Source organism: Malurus melanocephalus, unplaced genomic scaffold, assembly GCF_030028575.1.
Source record: "Malurus melanocephalus ecotype Western Australia unplaced genomic scaffold, MMel_1.1 scaffold_235, whole genome shotgun sequence".
Lineage (NCBI taxonomy): Eukaryota > Metazoa > Chordata > Aves > Passeriformes > Maluridae > Malurus > Malurus melanocephalus.
The window spans coordinates 325465-343158 of NW_026623467.1; the positions used below are offsets into that span (position 1 = coordinate 325465).

The 17694-nt window shown below is 35.9% G+C and overlaps 1 protein-coding gene across 1 annotated transcript in view; it reads right to left on the reverse strand.

Moving 5' to 3' along the window:
* Positions 1–1343: 1343 nt before the first annotated feature.
* The window catches only part of LIN9 (lin-9 DREAM MuvB core complex component), a 38974-nt gene continuing 22623 nt past the window's right edge, over positions 1344–17694 (reverse strand). Inside the window, exons 7-15 of the mRNA XM_057374902.1 lie at positions 15875–16032; positions 14646–14779; positions 13593–13712; positions 13319–13420; positions 8500–8580; positions 5067–5192; positions 4553–4735; positions 4349–4446; positions 1344–3044 (exon numbers count right to left, since the gene is read on the reverse strand). Coding sequence (XP_057230885.1) covers positions 2939–3044; positions 4349–4446; positions 4553–4735; positions 5067–5192; positions 8500–8580; positions 13319–13420; positions 13593–13712; positions 14646–14779; positions 15875–16032 — 1108 coding nt within the window. The 3' untranslated portion in view covers positions 1344–2938. The remainder of the gene's footprint in view (positions 3045–4348; positions 4447–4552; positions 4736–5066; positions 5193–8499; positions 8581–13318; positions 13421–13592; positions 13713–14645; positions 14780–15874; positions 16033–17694) is intronic.

The window sequence follows — 17694 nt, forward strand, 5'->3', positions numbered from 1 at the left end:
ACAGAAGTCTCTCCCGTAATTCCATTTATTGAGGAAGGATATATTACTCTGTATGTATTTTGAAGATAAGGCCAATTCTTCCTGCTTACAAAATAATATTTCAGAACCTAGCAGAGGAAGTTGTAAGGCATCAATTATGGAAGAGCACCTRAATGCCAAAGTATAGGAAAAATGACCCATGTACCAGGGACAGAAATATCCTATATCAGGAACCATGCCCCACAGAATAAGGTTAACAATGCAGAAAATCCCTCAGTGCCACCCCATAACATACCTGTGCTTGTGAGATCTGGGATAGCTGAATGCTAGTTTGACTGCAAGTTGGTAAGGTGAAGTGGCATAGCAGGACTGCTGATTAGTATTCTCCATCAAAACGTCCTCAGAGCTGTCCTTATAAAAAACATGAAACAAAACCCAAGCAACCTACCTCAAACACTATCTCTCCCAAGTGGACTTGGGTGCTATGTTGGGGGTCAGGAAGACCCCAGAAGAGAAGCACTTGCAGGAAGAGACAGAAAATGAGGTCAAGGTTTCTTGGGGGCTCAGGATAAATTCAAGTTTAGTGACTATAATAAATCAAAGTAACTTGTTCTGCTCCTGCAGACTTCAGGTACAGTAGCTGCAGTAAGTTCTTGATATTCCTGCTATGCTTAGGGCACATTCAGCAAAAAGCAGTTGTATTTGCRACTCACCAAAATCCAGCATTAGCTCTGACCCAACATATCAGTACCCAAGAAGAAATGCAGCCTTTCAAAGAAGAGATGTGTATATTTACATTGCCTACATAAGTGGGACAAATGACATCTGAAAGTATGCTTATGACAAATGATGGATCTTACATTACCCTGAAATAATTAAAAAAACCTACAACAACACAAAATATGTTGGAGACATATTTAAGAATCCACATGTAAAAACCATCACACCTAAGGAATTAAGACTTGAGATTGGAGTGTGGTGGTTATTGTGATGTATTCTGTGTGCAGCAAGAAATAAGATTGTCATGAAAACCAGGCTCCCAAATCCTCTTTGGTGAATACCATTCTTGTAGAGAGGTCTACAACTTCTCTCCCTGCTCCATTTAGGATGCTTGCTATCAACAGGGCCAAATTACCCTGCTGGTGGTTTAGTATTGGGAAGCCCAGCTGCTCAAAAACATTCAGYGCATAAGCTGAGCTTGAGTCCCAACAGAACAGGATGGGATCACAGCAGAGGTGTGGCACAGGGAACAGCAGGCAGATGAGCATAGGAGTGCAAGGGATGGKTCCTTTTTCCTGAGTTAGCTGTAGATCAGAATAGTTCCTGTCTGACTAAACTTACCTACCTTAAATTGGGCTTTGGCACCTTTCTCTGATCAAATGAAGAAGGTGGTGGGAGAGGACTCCTTTCTATCTTTATCAACCAGATGGTAACACCACAAAACAATGAGTAACATAATGACAAAAGCAGTTGCAGGCACCACCACGATGGCCTACTGCATTATGAGAGGTAGATTTCCCTGGATAGCTCAGCTAAATTACTGTTTATCATTGTTTTATAGTATCCCTTGTAAAGTTTTTAAATATCTTTCAAAACAGCTACTCACCTAGTCCTCATAACATTTCATTTTCAGCAATTAGCTTCTCTTAAAAAAATGACCTGAGACCATCTGCAAAAAAGTTTGCATTTTTGTGAAATATATCAACTCTCATAGGTCAATTTATTCAGTTACAAATTTCATTGAGAATAAAAGATTTATGCATTTCTCTTAATTAACAGAACAAATTTAGCTAAATATAAACTCTGCACTAAAGTTTTGCAGTGGCACAATACCAACACAGAATACAGAAGCATCTTTAAACTATACAAAATTTTAAAATTGAAAATAATCCTGTTTACATATTCTTTAYACATTAACATATAAAAGACCTTATTTAATGGGGCATCTAAAAGAATCAAAAACATCTCTACAGCTATCTCAGAAAATCCATATTTGGAAACAATTCATTACACAGAAGCTTTACAAGACTATTTAAACAAACCAATACACACTTTTTACAAGATTAACATTCCAAAAGGTATTCATAGGCAGGTTGTCAATTCTTATTTTTGCAATTTACCTCACTGGTTATCTTTAATTATAAAAATCTTCTTATTGATAGATGTTGAGCACTGTTCAATAACCAGTAACCTAATTTAAAACTTGTGCAAAACAAACAAGAGTTTGGAAAAACAATATGTTTMACCAGTCACTTATATAAAATACCACCTAAAGCACTTCTTTTGCCCTGTGTGAAGGGAAAAAGCGATAACCCATCTCTTTCTGGAAAGTTAATAGTTACATTYTTATATTCCTTCATTAGACTCCTTCTATAAGTTATGATAAATTAAAGAGTTCCAGACACAGACTGATCGACAGACCTGCCCAACATCCTCCAGTTTACAGCTTATATTTGCTGACTGTATCCTGCTGCTGCTTCCTCAGATCAGGAACGTTCGGGCTTCCCAAAGGCTGACCTGGCAGCTSTCAAGACCTACACAGAGGTGTAGCTTTACACAACAAAGACCTGCCATGTGGCTACTAACTGGAGCCATTTCCTCTTCAGCACTTCTAACATACCAGGAGATYCAACAGCAAGAGGTGTGCAGAATTAATCTGAACTTTTAAAAACTAAGTTCAAATTATATGAAAGTATGCTTTCAAGTTTACTATAATCAATGCAATTACTAAGAGATTACCAGTTAGCAAAACTACTGCATGTGAATAACAAACGGAGAAATCTAATGTAATGCTGGCCAGTAATGCTGGTTTTCTTAAGAAGCGAATATAATATATTTAAAAAGGGTCCTTTCTGAGAGGTTTTCATTTCCCTTATCTTCTGGCAGTTAGGATATTTGGTGAAGCCTATAGAAAGGAAGATTTTCCAGAACTACTTGCTGTACACTTGAAAGGAAGTTTTCAGTCTCTGTTGGTGTTATTAGCTGCAAAAGCATGTAAATTTCCCATCTGGCTCAGACCACTCTGAATATGTGCAACATGGATCTCAACATTATTCTGGAAACAACTATGGGGAAAAAAAAGAAGGAAAGAAAGAAGTGTTAAACCCCACATGTAAGAGTTGTGTCTCTTTAAAGTTGAATATCTTTATAATGAAAAATCAAGATGTGAACATGGCCAGTACAAAAATTAAGATGAATCAGAGAGCTGAACATACAAATGCAACTTGACAGAGAAATATGGGAAAACAGAACTTACACAAACAGCTGCAATGAAATCAAGTTACTGACTTGGGCACTTAAAGTAAGGTTTTAACGCGACCAGAGTTAGTGAAATTAAAATATTATGAATGGATGCTAAAATAGCCAAAATAAGTACCATGAAATGGAAACATCATCACTTTCTTTGCTGGGTTCATCAACCTTTACTTGAATAAATTCCAATATGCAATTTGCAGAGTTGATTATAAAGAGGTTTCACTAATGTTTGARGTTTTATTTTCTTAATGAAAAATGGTATAAAACAGAGTTTCTCAATAAATAGTTTGAAATCAAAAGGCAATCCTACTATCTTTGGAAAAAAAAAAATTAAATTTTAAAATTTCTGTGTACAGCCTCCCATTATTATTTAGCAATACAAGCAACATTAATAAGAAAATACTTAGCATTTCAGTTTATTTTCTAAATGGTCTAGCATCATTATAATTATTTTAAAAATGCTGGTCACAAATTGCTGGAGGCTGCAGGGTAATCCAGACAAGTATCACTATGTTCTTGAGACCACATTCTTGCTATTTTTATGATGCCTCCTCARGCACCTGCTTGTGACAACTGCTGAAAAATGTCCCATCTTGACTAGACTGGCCTTTGATCTGGCACAATATGGCTAATCTTCTGTTTCTTGGTTTAGAAACTTGCCAATGGAAGCTGCTCAGAACATCTAATTGTCTCATATGCCACCTTTTGATATTTACAGACAAGACACTGAATATGCTAAAAGAAGATTGAAATTGTACTGTTCTCTGGTTTAAAAAACTTTTATCACTAGTGGGATTTCAAAATCTGACAATGTTCTAAAATAAGTTTTTAGTTGTCATAAATTATTAAAGAACAAGAAAATCTAGTTGTCACTGCATCCATTTAGCATTTTTAAACTTTTTTTTTTCTTAGCATGTCACTTCAGTTCAAACAGAAAACTGCTCATTTCACATTCCCTTTAAGAAGGCCCCCTTTTAGATGGGACCCTTCCTATAAGTAGAAGTTACCAGATTAAACCCCTTAATTATAATCAATGTTCACCTCTAAAATACAGTAAGAACTGCCTGCTGTCACAAAGTGTGTAATTAAGAATTAAATATTCAAAAAGTAATACCTGATATTTGAGGAGTCTATTGAATTCTTAATGTCGTTTAATGAATCTGTTAGTGATTTAAATTCAAAGGAATTCAGATCACCTCCTTCTGCTAGACACTGTAGAAGAAGAAAACAAAAATGTTCCCACAGTTCAGYACAAAAACTGGCAGAGCTTTAATACAATGTGCTGTATGAGAGAAGCTATTTCATGCAAACTTTTTACCTTGATTTGCAGTAATATTGCTGTAAGTCTAGAGATAAGATCAGTTAAATTTTCACTCTCCACACAGAGTTGTCCCGTTGATGAGGTATTTGCTTGTCTGACRACCTCCTGAGCTTCCTCTTCACATCTGCGCCTCAGATCCGTGGGCTGGTCAGCAGGCTGGAGGCCCTGGTCAGGAGCAAGCTGCACAGATATAATGGGGAAAAATGAARAATAAAGATATCCTTTGCATTTGGTGGATGTGTGAAATGAAGTGATTTCCAAGGRAGTTTGTCTATTTAATACACAGTATTTTTTCTTTCTGTATGTCTACTTAAGAACAGGCCACTGGTAATCAGGACAAGTGCCTGTTGCTAAAGACTGCTAAAGGCAGACAGAGAGAAGGAATACAATATAGCTACCAATAGTTTCATTTCAGAGTGGCCCTCACCTACACCCTGTTCCCAAGATATTCTGTTTTCTATTTAGGTTAAGCAAAACCATCAAGTACACAGAGATTCCAGAAAAAWCTTACCTCGTAACAATACTGTTGAACTTTATGCAATACTTTATTTAAGTCTTTGTTTAGCTGYTCTAGATCTAGAACAATAGTTGCATATCTCCTCTGAAATTCAATGCCTATTGGCATGGAATAGGATTTCTGTGGAAAACATAAAGCATATCAAAGTTAATGCAATACTGTACAGTTACAGATTTTGACCTTGTCAAAATGAGTTTTTAGTTGGAAACAATACTGAGGTACTTGAAATTCCAGTGTCAAACAGAAAAGCATTAACATACAAAATATTAAAATGCAGTATTACTATTTATAACTCCCAGCAGAACTGTGTAGGTAGCAACCATTCTCTTCTTCAAGTACTACAATAATCTATGGTGGTAAATGCTACAGAAGATGACTGGTCTGACCTGCTTATTTCTCCAGTAGCTGAACATGGCTTCTCTCATTGGTTGAGTAGAAAACTATCCTGTCAACAGAGGAACAGTACAGGACAACATGGCCTCAACCACCTCTGCTGCAGCAGAGGAGGCACAWTTGGCGAGTACATTATTGGTCACTTTAGGATGACTCAGTGCTACACACCTTCTGCTACAGCTAACAATTCTCCCAAAAAGAAACTTACTAGAGCTTGTATTTGGTAACTATATTTTGTTAGCATGATTTCCCACAAAATAATAAATACCAAAATACAGTACCTTTTTTTTCTTACACTTTTTGTAGCTTGACATTGTTTGGGTGATATTTATGAAATTGAAACAAAACCTTGAGTATATTACAGAATGTCCTCTACAAATTGCCTCTTGCAAGAGAAGCTGGACATCRTTCCAGCCACAAGACTGAGATACARGTACCTCAATACAATCAAAACTTACAGSTATAGTTTCCATACCACAAGATAAAGCAAATTGCAAAATCAAGAGCCTTCGTCAGGAAGATCCTGGTCAAAAATTCAAAAGGTATCAGGTATGAATTCAGTTCAAAGTTCCCCATTAAACTTAATCACTGAGATGATCTCCAGAGATTTACAAATCTGAATACCAACTTAACAGGTCTGTAAATWAACACCATAATTTCAGAACTCACTGGAAAGCAGCGTAAGTTTGACACACTTTCTGCAGCTCTGGAACATAAAGAAACTTAACTTTCAGACCTTCCCAGTGACCAGATTCCCTAGAGCACACTGAACTACCCCAGGTCAGCTGGGAAAGCTGCAGACAATTGTGAATTCCCARTTGGRGAGGAAAAGCTAAGAGCATTCTATRCTAGTGATAGCAAAAGAAATATTTCTTGATAGCAGTACTTTTTCTGACCTGGACACAACCTGATATCTGAAACACTGACCARCAGTTAAACTGGCAGACAAAAGATGGATGGCTTTCAGTAGAYGGAAGCAGGTAACACCTCTGCCACCAAGGTTCTGGATGCTTCTCTGAGACAACCAGAATTACCTTTGCATTGTTTTTATTGCACGTCCTTTTTCTTTATATTTGTTTATCCAAATATATGTACACATTAATTTGTTTATAGCAAATTTATGTACACATTAATTTGTTTATAGCCTGCAACCCAGGCTAGTATAGTGATGTCAAGAGAAATGAGACAAAAAATGTGCAGTTATATACATTAGTAGCTCCTGTGAAGACACCCCCTGACTCATGTAAATTCATTATTATTGTCAGATAATAAAGGACTAYATTCAGTATCAGTTCTGATTTTGGTCAGTCCCATGTATCTCTATATCAAATCAGTCATTAAACAGAAGTCTTCATAAAATGAGTACTTTTTAAAGCAAACAGCAGCGCTACTGTAACAATTATCAAATGACAATTGTATGAATTATTACCAAAGTTTGACTTYTGWATTCAAAGTACATCTGAATGAACCWAAAGGATTMAATTTTATTCATGTTCAGCTATTTTATGGATGTTGAAGTGAACTGGGGCCAGAAAAAGATTCTTGTTTTAAAAAAAATATGTTTTAGAGGAGAAGCAACACATACTCAGCTGCATAAATGTCGATGGGATTGCCAAGGGACAAAGAGGATTAGAAGACAGGCTAAGAATATGGCCCAATAGGAAGGTATCACATCCTCTATTTTTATCAGGACTGTCTTTAATACTAATGAAGGTTGCTTTATGATTGTTGGTTCACAAAGGAAATAGAGCAGGGAAGAATTKWRAAGTATCTCAAAGTCTTTATCCAGGTTACAATTGAGCTAAAATGTATCAATTTTAGCATCTATTTCCAGATTCCCTTCCCAGCTGCTTTTTTGTTCCCTCAATTTTGTAGAATACGAAGACCAAGAAAAATAACAATTCAGTTATTTATGACTYAGTAACTGAGCTAACATTTGGGTTCTTGCTAGAGGAAGGCTACTGTCARTCCTATCAATCTCCTTATCTATGCAAAAGTACTAATATCTTAGAAAGAAAAATCAGTTTATTTTACAAAGAGTTGGTAATTTTTCGTTATCAGAATTAAAGGTTACAATGATATGTTTTAATCTTACTTCTTTTTGCATCTAGTTTATTACTAGACAGAATTAAAAGACAAAACATTTGATATTCAGGAAAAATGATGTAGTAACTGAAATGATAACAAGGTTTTGAAGAACACCATGGCACAGAAGAAGAAAATGACAGAGACATAGGGATGGAGCAGTAGGAAGAGAGTAACAGAACACACAGGGGCACATCATCATTGAAGGCACAAAGAAATCTTCCCACAATAAATCTTTCAACATTCAAATATTTTACATTAAAAAATAAACTGTTTTGTTTCAAGAAATAAAAGGGACCCCTCTTCCTCTCCACAAAACTTTGGCCTTCTGTGTGCTGCAAAGACAACAGCCTGGATGGATGCTGGCAGAAGGGTGAGACTGAGAGCTTTCTGCTTTCAATTCAATTTATGGCCATGGGTGGTAGAAGAGCCACTCTTATTATTTTGATTTACYGACTGCTGATTAGTTGTCAAGAAAAAATTATTCTGCTGCTGCTAATTATGTTGTTACTGTTCTGATACTGTAACTTTAAATGCCAGTCAAGGCCACTCAGAGCTTTACACAGAAAATCTCTGAAATGAATAACTGCTTTAACCAGAAARCTTAGAAAATAAGTATCTATCATCTGCAAGAGTATTATCATAAATGTCTTACCATATAAACTTGTACCTCAAATTCTCAAAGTACTTAGTATTTCCCTATTTTATGTGTTAACTGACATGTGCTATCCCGTTGTTACCACTAATCAGTTTCCAAAGCATAACACTTTCAAAGGAGAATCATATTTGAAACAAATGAYTCTCTAACTTGTCTTTAAAAATAAGACATTTCATGTTCTAGAAAGCAATAAAATACAGATTTTWTGTAGACTCTCCTCCTAATTGTATTTATTTGCACTAATTGTTAAAGCATATCCTGCTTTAAGAACTGAAAAGAGAACATTCTCACCAGCTTTTCTGCTTCTGTATTCATCTCTCTCAATTGTTTGATGTGTTCCTTCTTGATCATAAGGATTTTCGATAACCTGGTCTAAAACAAAGGAAATGTTTTTAGAATGAATAAGTCCTTAAGCAGTTTTGAAATGCCACAGAAATTCAAGATAAAAAAATACATGTTTCTTTCATAATTTAAAATGTAATTCTCAGTTGYTGATCAAGTTAAGATGCAGAAATAAAAAGTAATTAAAATTAAATGATGGGTTTTCYAGAGGTTTTTAAAGCATTTCCAAGTGCCCTAAATTGATGAGTGCTAAATTCCATCAGTTGCAATTCCCTACAGGAAGACTAATATAATTTTTGGCCACCTAGAGGCTGAAGAACCTTTTTTTTTACAGGTTGAAGGAGAGCAAAGGGTGTTATGGTCATGACGCTATGTTTCGCACCACTCACCCTACCACACCTTTTTTTTTCACACAGTTCTCAGCTGTGCCCTCAATTGAGCACCAGCTCTTTGTGTAAACTCCTGCAGTAAAATCTGGTATACAGATTGGATCTATTTTATACAGAACAACTCTGGGCTTTCCATTTCCCTCTTTCATAATGGGAATATCCTGCTTCTCCTGCCCCTGGGACCCAGCAGACTGAAGTGGAAATCACTGGGACCACTCTCAACACACACATCTCACTCCTAAAACTGTGCATACTCTAAAGCCCTGAGAGAAATSCTAGCTCCTCTGCAACCAGCAACACTTCTATTACCGATGTAAACATAGCCAAAATTTCAGGTTTTCTGAATTCTAGAGGGGTTAACTGCATCCTAGTAGTGAAACATGTGACTGGTAGAAATAGGGATTTCTAGTCCAACATACATCTGATTTATATATAACCTCCTTTGTGATTTTTAAGTTCAGTTTTWATGCAGGCATGTTGTTTGCCCTCACAAATTGTAACTAGAAAATTATTCCAGGATCTCTTTCAGCTAATGAAGACTATTCTGGGAATTTCCATGTTAAATGCATTCTTTTACACTTCATAGCAATTTGTTCCATACTGCCAAACAGCCAAAGCTGTTTTTCATCTAAATATCATGTTCTTTCCTTGTATTTATCCTTGTTTATTCAGAGACAATAAAAGCATTTCTTCTCCACTGTTTTTCCRCTAAACTAATCACAAACTGAGCCTTTCCAGACTCCACTCCCATGAAGGACTTTTCATCTCTTGAACTTTAGTGGCCTTTTTTGTATCTTTTTTCCATTCACTGCCATCTTTACTGGTGTAAGCACAGGAAGCCTATAACAAAATTCTAAAAGGCACACCTGTAAACTAAACCTRTAAAATGGCACTAATGGCACTTCTCTCTCTCCTCTCCAAATATTTTGCCAGATGCATCTTACGAACAGATGGTAAGCCATGGTCAGAGGCACGGAGGCAATACTGCATGGGTTATCAGCCTCCAATTCCAGCTGCTCATTTCGGTCCTTGTGCTGTCCCCCAGTGCCTGTGCTGAGCCAGCACTTGCATTTTTGCTCTTTGCATTTTGCATGAAGAACCCAATCACAAAARACATAATGACAAAAATTCAGAAGGGGCAAGGAAGAAGAGGTTTAAAATTGTTACTTGTGAGCTGGATTATCTATCTGATCTAGTTTCTAACACACCACACAAGTGCTCATGTTGCCAATAAAACACCTGGGAGGAAGAAAAGCACTGTACACCATCTGCCACTGCTGCCAGAAAGTTACTTGTCAAGCTTGCTGTCACCACCATCCAGCAACTRCCTAACACATTCTTCTCCTTCATGTAGTTGCTGAGTCCCCAAATTAATGCAGAATRTATCACTTGTTCCCCGAATTTGCAAGGCATTTGATTCCTAACTTCTGCTTTGATGTGCAGACATATTTGAGGATGCACAGCTCCACTTCTCTTTGATGAACTTGGATTTTCTATCATATTCATTCTATTCCCAGATATATGCCAGTGATCAAGATAATCTGACTTTCACTGTTTCTATCATGTCCACCAACTTTCTCTCATGGGTACATTTGATTACACAGACCTACATTTTCATTTACCATTATCATCAGTGAATGCTGTAATTCTGTCTAGCCCTATTTGTCTTGAGAAGTTCTTGCCTAACAGCTCTATTTTCAACATAACTCATCCTGTTTACTGTCGCAATTTATAGTTCTCAATAAACTAGAAACATGTTTTTCTAACAATTCTGTTCCACATTAAAAGAAATGAAAGAACAACCCAACCAGAATGCTTAGATTTTTATTTCCGATTTAATCTGTTAGTCAGAAAATATGAACATTTCAAAGTGAAGTGTGAATAYATTTTCAGAATTTTCATAAGCAARAAAACAGTCAAAAATCGAGTATCCRTTTTCAGATTGATCCTCCTGCAYTTAAGTTGGGAAGATCCTTCCTTTCCCCACATGCAGCCAGCAGGTCACTACTCTACCCGTGCTGCATCACCACACTCCCTCTACCGGGCACACAGCGGCCCTGCCAACATCTGCTTTGTCTACAATGCTGCCTTCCAATCGAATTTTTTACCCCAAACCGAAAAAGGAAGCGGGGAGGAAGGAAAATAAAAAAAGCTGCAGCTGAATGCTTGGAAAAACATACTCCAGATTTCAATACTGGTTAGAATGTATGAATGCAATCTATCGATTTTGACCTGCCATATAGCATATGAAATATTTAAAGATACATACATAATGAATTAAGCATGAAAGATTTTTAAAAATCTATTACTCATTTATTGCTTTATTCCTAATATCATGTTAATTTTTGAGCCAGTCTTCTAATACACAGTTTCAGATGTCAAAATATAACAAGTAGTAATTAATATAAAGATTACAAAAMACTACGACAGGGTAGAACAACGATGAAAATAGTTGTAACAAGTCTCAGTGTTTGCAAACAACTGAAAGTTATAGGTAAAGAGAATATCCACTAACATTTATTTGCCATTGTCAGCATGTTATTTTCCTTTTCTTCCAAATTAATTTCAGAATCCATAAAAGAGAAACAAGGGGCTGGTTTGAAACCWTATCTAAGGTGTGCTGTGTATTTTCTGTTTTGTTCAAAATTCTTCCCATAAAATTATTTCTTTGTGGTCTTATAAATAACTGCCTGGYAATAGTTCCCCAGAAAGTTCTCCTGGAATCAAACATCTTCAGATCATTTATTTCCTGAATCACCATTAAACCAGGGCTTTGACTTTTTAAAAGTACCAGTGTATCAGAAAGGCTAGAACATCCTGAGCAGGAAGTAAACTTTAACATAAAAATACATATGGACTGGTGAATACAGCATAATCAATAATCAGCATTCACCAGTCTCATGTATTTCACAACACCAAATTTCAGTACCTCCTCACACTGCTAATAAAAAAATTGATGCTTAAAAATAATGCTTCAAGTCCTTCCATAATATTTAAATCTGGCAATTTTTTGTTGTTGCTCACATGAACAAGTGTCAAAAGTCTGTGGATCAATTTTGTACTATGCATTTTAAAAATCTTCAAGCAAAAATACGTATTGTTGTGGTATCTTTGTAAAATGCCACCACTTGCAATACAAGTAAGAGGCTTATACTTGTAAATATGTATACTGCTCCTTATACTGAGCAGTAATATACAACCAAACTTGACTAATTGCATGTTTTCATATTTGAAATATAGAAACAGTATCATAAACAGATCAATTTGTTGCATTAAGTAATTGCAAAGCTCAATACACCTTAGTTACCYAGTTTCACTGATCATACTCTGTGACTCATATAGGAGGACAGCTGCAGACACAGTTTAGCTGCATAAAGACTATCTTTTGTTCATTCAACATTACCATAATTAACKCTATAGCAACTATGTCTATTTTAAATTTTCTTAGCTTAGCTAGATGCCAAGCCACCTTTTTCAAAAAGAGCTTCATACAAGTTTCCTCTAAAAAAAGGGAATAGATAATTCTGTCAAATAAAATTCATTATGCTGAATGGCCCAAATGTTAGTGTGTCACRTGAGCTACTGACACAAATTTATTCTTTTGACCAATTACACAGACTTCAAAATTTGAGAGACATTTGTAATACTATTTCTCAGTTCTCAATATTTTAAACATGAATCATTCCAATCTCCTTTGGCWTGTTCAAAATTGCTTTCCTTGTTAAAGACTTCAATCATTGATCTTAARCTAAGCCAACATGAGCAATTACATTCTTACATCATCCTGGAAAATGCTTCAAAGTGTTTTAATATTCAGTGAACCTCAGCTTCCTAACATTACATGTCTGTGCTCTTCTGCGGAAGAAGAGAAACAACTGCGGAATTATTTCATAAAGAAAACAGGTTTTTGTCTCCACCTATGTAGTGTTATCTGTAACATGTATGTTTACTTGCATGGAAATGAGAGCTGCTTTTCTTCTCCATGAGGGTAGAACATTACATAACATAAAATACAGTATTAGACAATAGATAATAATGCACAACTGTCCTTTGCACAAAGCAAGCCTATTTTAAATAAATAAAAAAGTCTTGAAGTTTGCATGTGGAATTTTTTTTTTAAGACAAAATGGTAGAGCTGGGAAAATAAGACACTTCTGAAGATCTCTGTGGTCTGAAAAGCAGCACATTGCAAAGGTTATAAACAAGTGAGAAAATTAAGAAGAGGGGAATAAAAAAAAATTTACATCTCTTCAAAAGTTAATCTGGACATTACCATATCTGTGATAAATAAACAGAAGATAATTTAACTGTAGAAAAATAGRCAGAAAAAGCACAAAAGGACAAAACCAACAAAATTAAAAGCTGCAGTTAACACTTACCACTTGAATGAGGAATTCTACTGGAAAGCCTCCTAGTGTTTCACTATCTGTACCTGAAATTTTGTTTTTCCATGAAGATTGTCCTAATAAAGGATCACTGTCCTAWAAAAGATAAAACATCTAAATTAACAGCTTCTTCTTAAAGAGCTCTGCTAAAATTTTTATCTTGCTAAATAACCTCAGAAAATTAATCACAAAAACTGTTGAAAGTAACAGCTTCAACATGTATCAAAAGTACTTTAGTGATTAATGCTACATGAAGGAAGTAACTTACTGTGATTGGCGACTGGAGTGAAGGTGTGTATGGCAATCGGGGAGGAGTCATGAAGAAGCGCGAAGGCCGTTGTTTCTGCCCAAAGGCAGCAATTGGCATGGTTTCATGGGGCTCATTACTCTGTCAGACATGAAAAGGAAGGATATGCTTCAGTKTTTGACTAATTTTTACCCTTTTGGAATATATAATTTATTTCTGGAACCTGGACTAGCCATGCCCAACMGCATGAAAAGATGAACATTTTGCTTTTGGTCTAGGCAAGAGTTTGAAAATCCTAGTGTATTGCTGGAGTTTTCAAAGTATTCTGGCATCACAACAAATAAAACCTGCATGAAGATTTCCAAAAATACTATTGGCAGACAAATCACAACTGTGCAGGAGTTCAGCAGAGATTCCAAACTCAGATCATGACAGAGACTGGAGGAATTGTGTAGATCTAACACTACACAAGATACAAAAGGAAGTGAGGTCCTCCAAAAAGCTTGCAGTCTAGGCTGAATTGTCTGGCAGGAAAAAGGGCTAGGAGCTGGGAAATAATCTCCATAATTATTTGACCAAAACAACATCCTCCTGGTAGCTTCATTAGCACAAGGAATTTCAAAATCAAGTTCAAGCAACTCTTAATACTTCCACAGGCCTTTCCTGACTTTGGCAAATCACAAAGGGCCAGGTTTTTTTKAACATTTTCTGCAAATATTTGGAGGATTCCATTGCAGAATTTTCTTTGGAATCTTATATTACTCATTGTATTTCTTCATACTGGACTCAGACAATTATAACAGCTTATAATAGTTGGTCTAGTAAATTATTCTAGCCTGAGCCATTATGATTTAATCATAGAGGCTTATCCTGTTCTGTAAAACCATAAACAGTAGAAGCTGATTATCCTGGAATTTCCCATACATCTGTAACWTTTATTTCTACTTCATGACAATACCACCTGGATGAAATATTTTCAATTTTCTTATTTTTGATTAAAGCACATAATTGTGGATTTTTTTTTATTGCATTTTCTTATTGTAGCTACTTTTAGAATGTGTCATTAATACTTACAAGAACTTCATAATCTGGGACGGTGTGTGTTCCAAGACCTGCCCTATCAAAAGTCACTCTGTAGGTAGCATTAAGAGTGTCTACAGCATCTATTTGTCCAGTGAACAGACCATCATGGACACCTCGCAAACGTGCTAAAAAAAAACCAACGAAAGAACCAAGAAACCAAACATTACAATGCTATGACACAATCAACAAAACCAGAGTTATTACATCTTTTGCAAGTAATGCTTTGTATGTATATTTWAAGCCCACAGATTATATTAAAAAGAAGGGCAAATCCAGGAAAAAAAGTATGTAATAGAAATACTACCAACTTCTCACAAAATTTAAGTTTTCAGGTCAAATATTTCCCAAATCTAATCCTTGGCACTATACTTATGTCTAAGAAACTCCTACTATTTCATACCCAATACCTCTGACAGATATCATGAAGGCAAAAGTAAATTTCCAGATGATTTTGCACAGCATTTATTTCTAAACACCTCCTCTGATGATTGCATATTTAGCAAAAGACAGTGTGGAAAGCAACTCAAGGATACAGGTCTAGGAGAGTGAGGAGAGGCAGTAAGGTGCCTGCTCTTCAGCAGAACCTGCTCTTCAGCAAGAACTAAGCGCAGTGTTGTCGAGCACAAAGAGTGCAACAAACAGTAGTGGCCTGGATGGGAGATGCTGAAGTGAAAAGTACCTGAACCATACTCACACAGGAGGAAGGAATTCAAATTTTCATAAAACTAGACAAAACGTGGAATATTTATAACAATATTCCTTTCTCAGCTATGTGTAAGCTTTTTTAGTAAGGCAATATAATGTTTGCCAAATGTGTCCGATTACACTGCAATATCAACTGCACATCTGTTTCAAAACAGACAGTTTAATATTTATGGAAAAATCAAATTCAAGTTTTATATTAGGTCAGATTTTAAACTCAGACAACCCTCAGTATTTTGCAATTAACCATTTACTTCTCTTTAAAATTAGATATACAAGAACCCCTAAAATCTGAACAGCAGAAATAATAAGCCATACTAAGTTTGCACCTCAGAACCTTATCACCGTTTTAAAAAATACTACCTAATCTTCACAAGCACCTTCTCAATGAAYTAACAAAAACCCATATTTTYRATGGTTTGTATTTATTATAATTATGTGCACTAAGTGTATTATGGCTTACTGAAATCTTTACAAAACACATTTAGCTGCTTTTTTGTTTGTTTTTAAGAAATTACCTGTAACTTTTGTTCCTATTACAAGTGGTAATGGAATTTCTTCTGGAAGATCTTTGAACTGTGAAAGATCTGCAACTTTCCGCTGCTGCAAAAGTCTTATTTTCTGCCGTTTCTGTTTTAATGCTGACCTCTCTTCCTCAAAGAATGCAGAGGAACACCTGTAATATAATTAGATAAAATTATACTTAAATTCACCACTGAAAACATACATACGTGAAGGCCCATCAAATAAACAGGCACAGTTTAAAGTATCAGTGAGAGAAAATGAAAAAGCTTGGGGTGATGTGTTGAAGAGAAAAAAGTTTCCTTTAACACATTTAGACAGTCTTACTCCTCAGAAYTCTCACTCTTAAAATAAGAGTCTATTTTAAAATAATATTCAGAAATACTAGCTGTTGCATTAGCATATCCAAGAAAGACAACTCTTTAGGACTTTTTTTGTTTATAGGAATCCACCTGGAGTCAGAACAAAGCGAAAGSTGGCCCAGTCTACTCTGGACATCARTTCAATGCACATGAGGAGGGCATGCTGTCAGTGCCCTACTACCAGCACTTACTAACAAACAGGAGATCCCTTTCCCATGTGCTTATTAGCTCAATTTAGCTAACTTGGTATAAAAGGGCACCAGACTCAGCATATAAAAGGGCACCTTTCTGTCTCATCTCCTTGCAYCTCTGCAGAGCACAGCTCAGCCCCAAAATCTCTGCTACACAGATTAAGTGTTCTGTGGTCAATCACAGTAAAAGCACAAATTTGTCTGATCTTGGGCTACTGTGTAAAATCAGATCATCTCTAGCAGTCCCCTTCCCCATTCTAGGGGGTGCGATCGTTCTTAAAATACAATCTGAGAGATGGAAGGCTCACTCCCAAGTGCTTACTTTCTATTAACTTTTACTTTTAACCTACTGAATAGGCAAGATTCATGAGGGAGATACTAAAAGCACAAAGACATTAAGGAATCAATCTTATCTCCCATTCCTTACTAAAAAAAGTTTTTTTCATTCTTGGGTCAATGCAAAAAGTAATTTAAAAAAGATACACAGATGCTATTTTAAGTCTGCTTAATTGCAGAAACAGTTATTTATMAAATAATTTGCCATCCTTGTTAATTGCTTAACTGCAGTCAAATGCAAATTRAACATTTTCTGTGGAACTCATACAGTTATGTATTGATTACTGATCAATAAATTCTATTTTATGTGTTTATTTTAGAAGACATTGTCAATTCTGCTGCTGGTTCCCTCTTTTACATTACAAATTATTTTCTGATTTAAAGCCCTTCAAGATGTTCCTCAGTCAAAYTTCACTCAGTATTAAGCAGTCAGCTTCTTTTTCCAAGTCTGCTTCTACTGCTCTCCTATTATATGCTGAAACATTCCTATGTTTTGTTCTGTACACTCCTCACTGGGAGAGCTCCACAAAGCYCTTTCACTGTTCTCCATGATTTCTYTTCCTGGCACTGMRTACAAGACTGGAAGCACTAAGCTGCCAGGATGCTGACACCATTTTTTCTTTTACACTGACCAGCAGTTTCACACTCCAYGTGCACACATCATTTGCCTTTTATCTTATACATGTTTTCTAAGTTATATGGGGCATAGGTCACCTGTTTCATCCCAGTGTTAACACAATGAGATCCTAGTCCTAAAAAAGACATGGCAAAAAAACATAAGTTCATAAGAATGAACTGAAGCTGTGAGGTACTTTTGTCAGGTAATGCAATAATGCACTGCACTGAAGGTTCCCATATGAGGCTTTCCAACCACTGTCACCACAAAAATCACCACTACTCTTTGTATAGCCTAGAAACTCCGTTGTA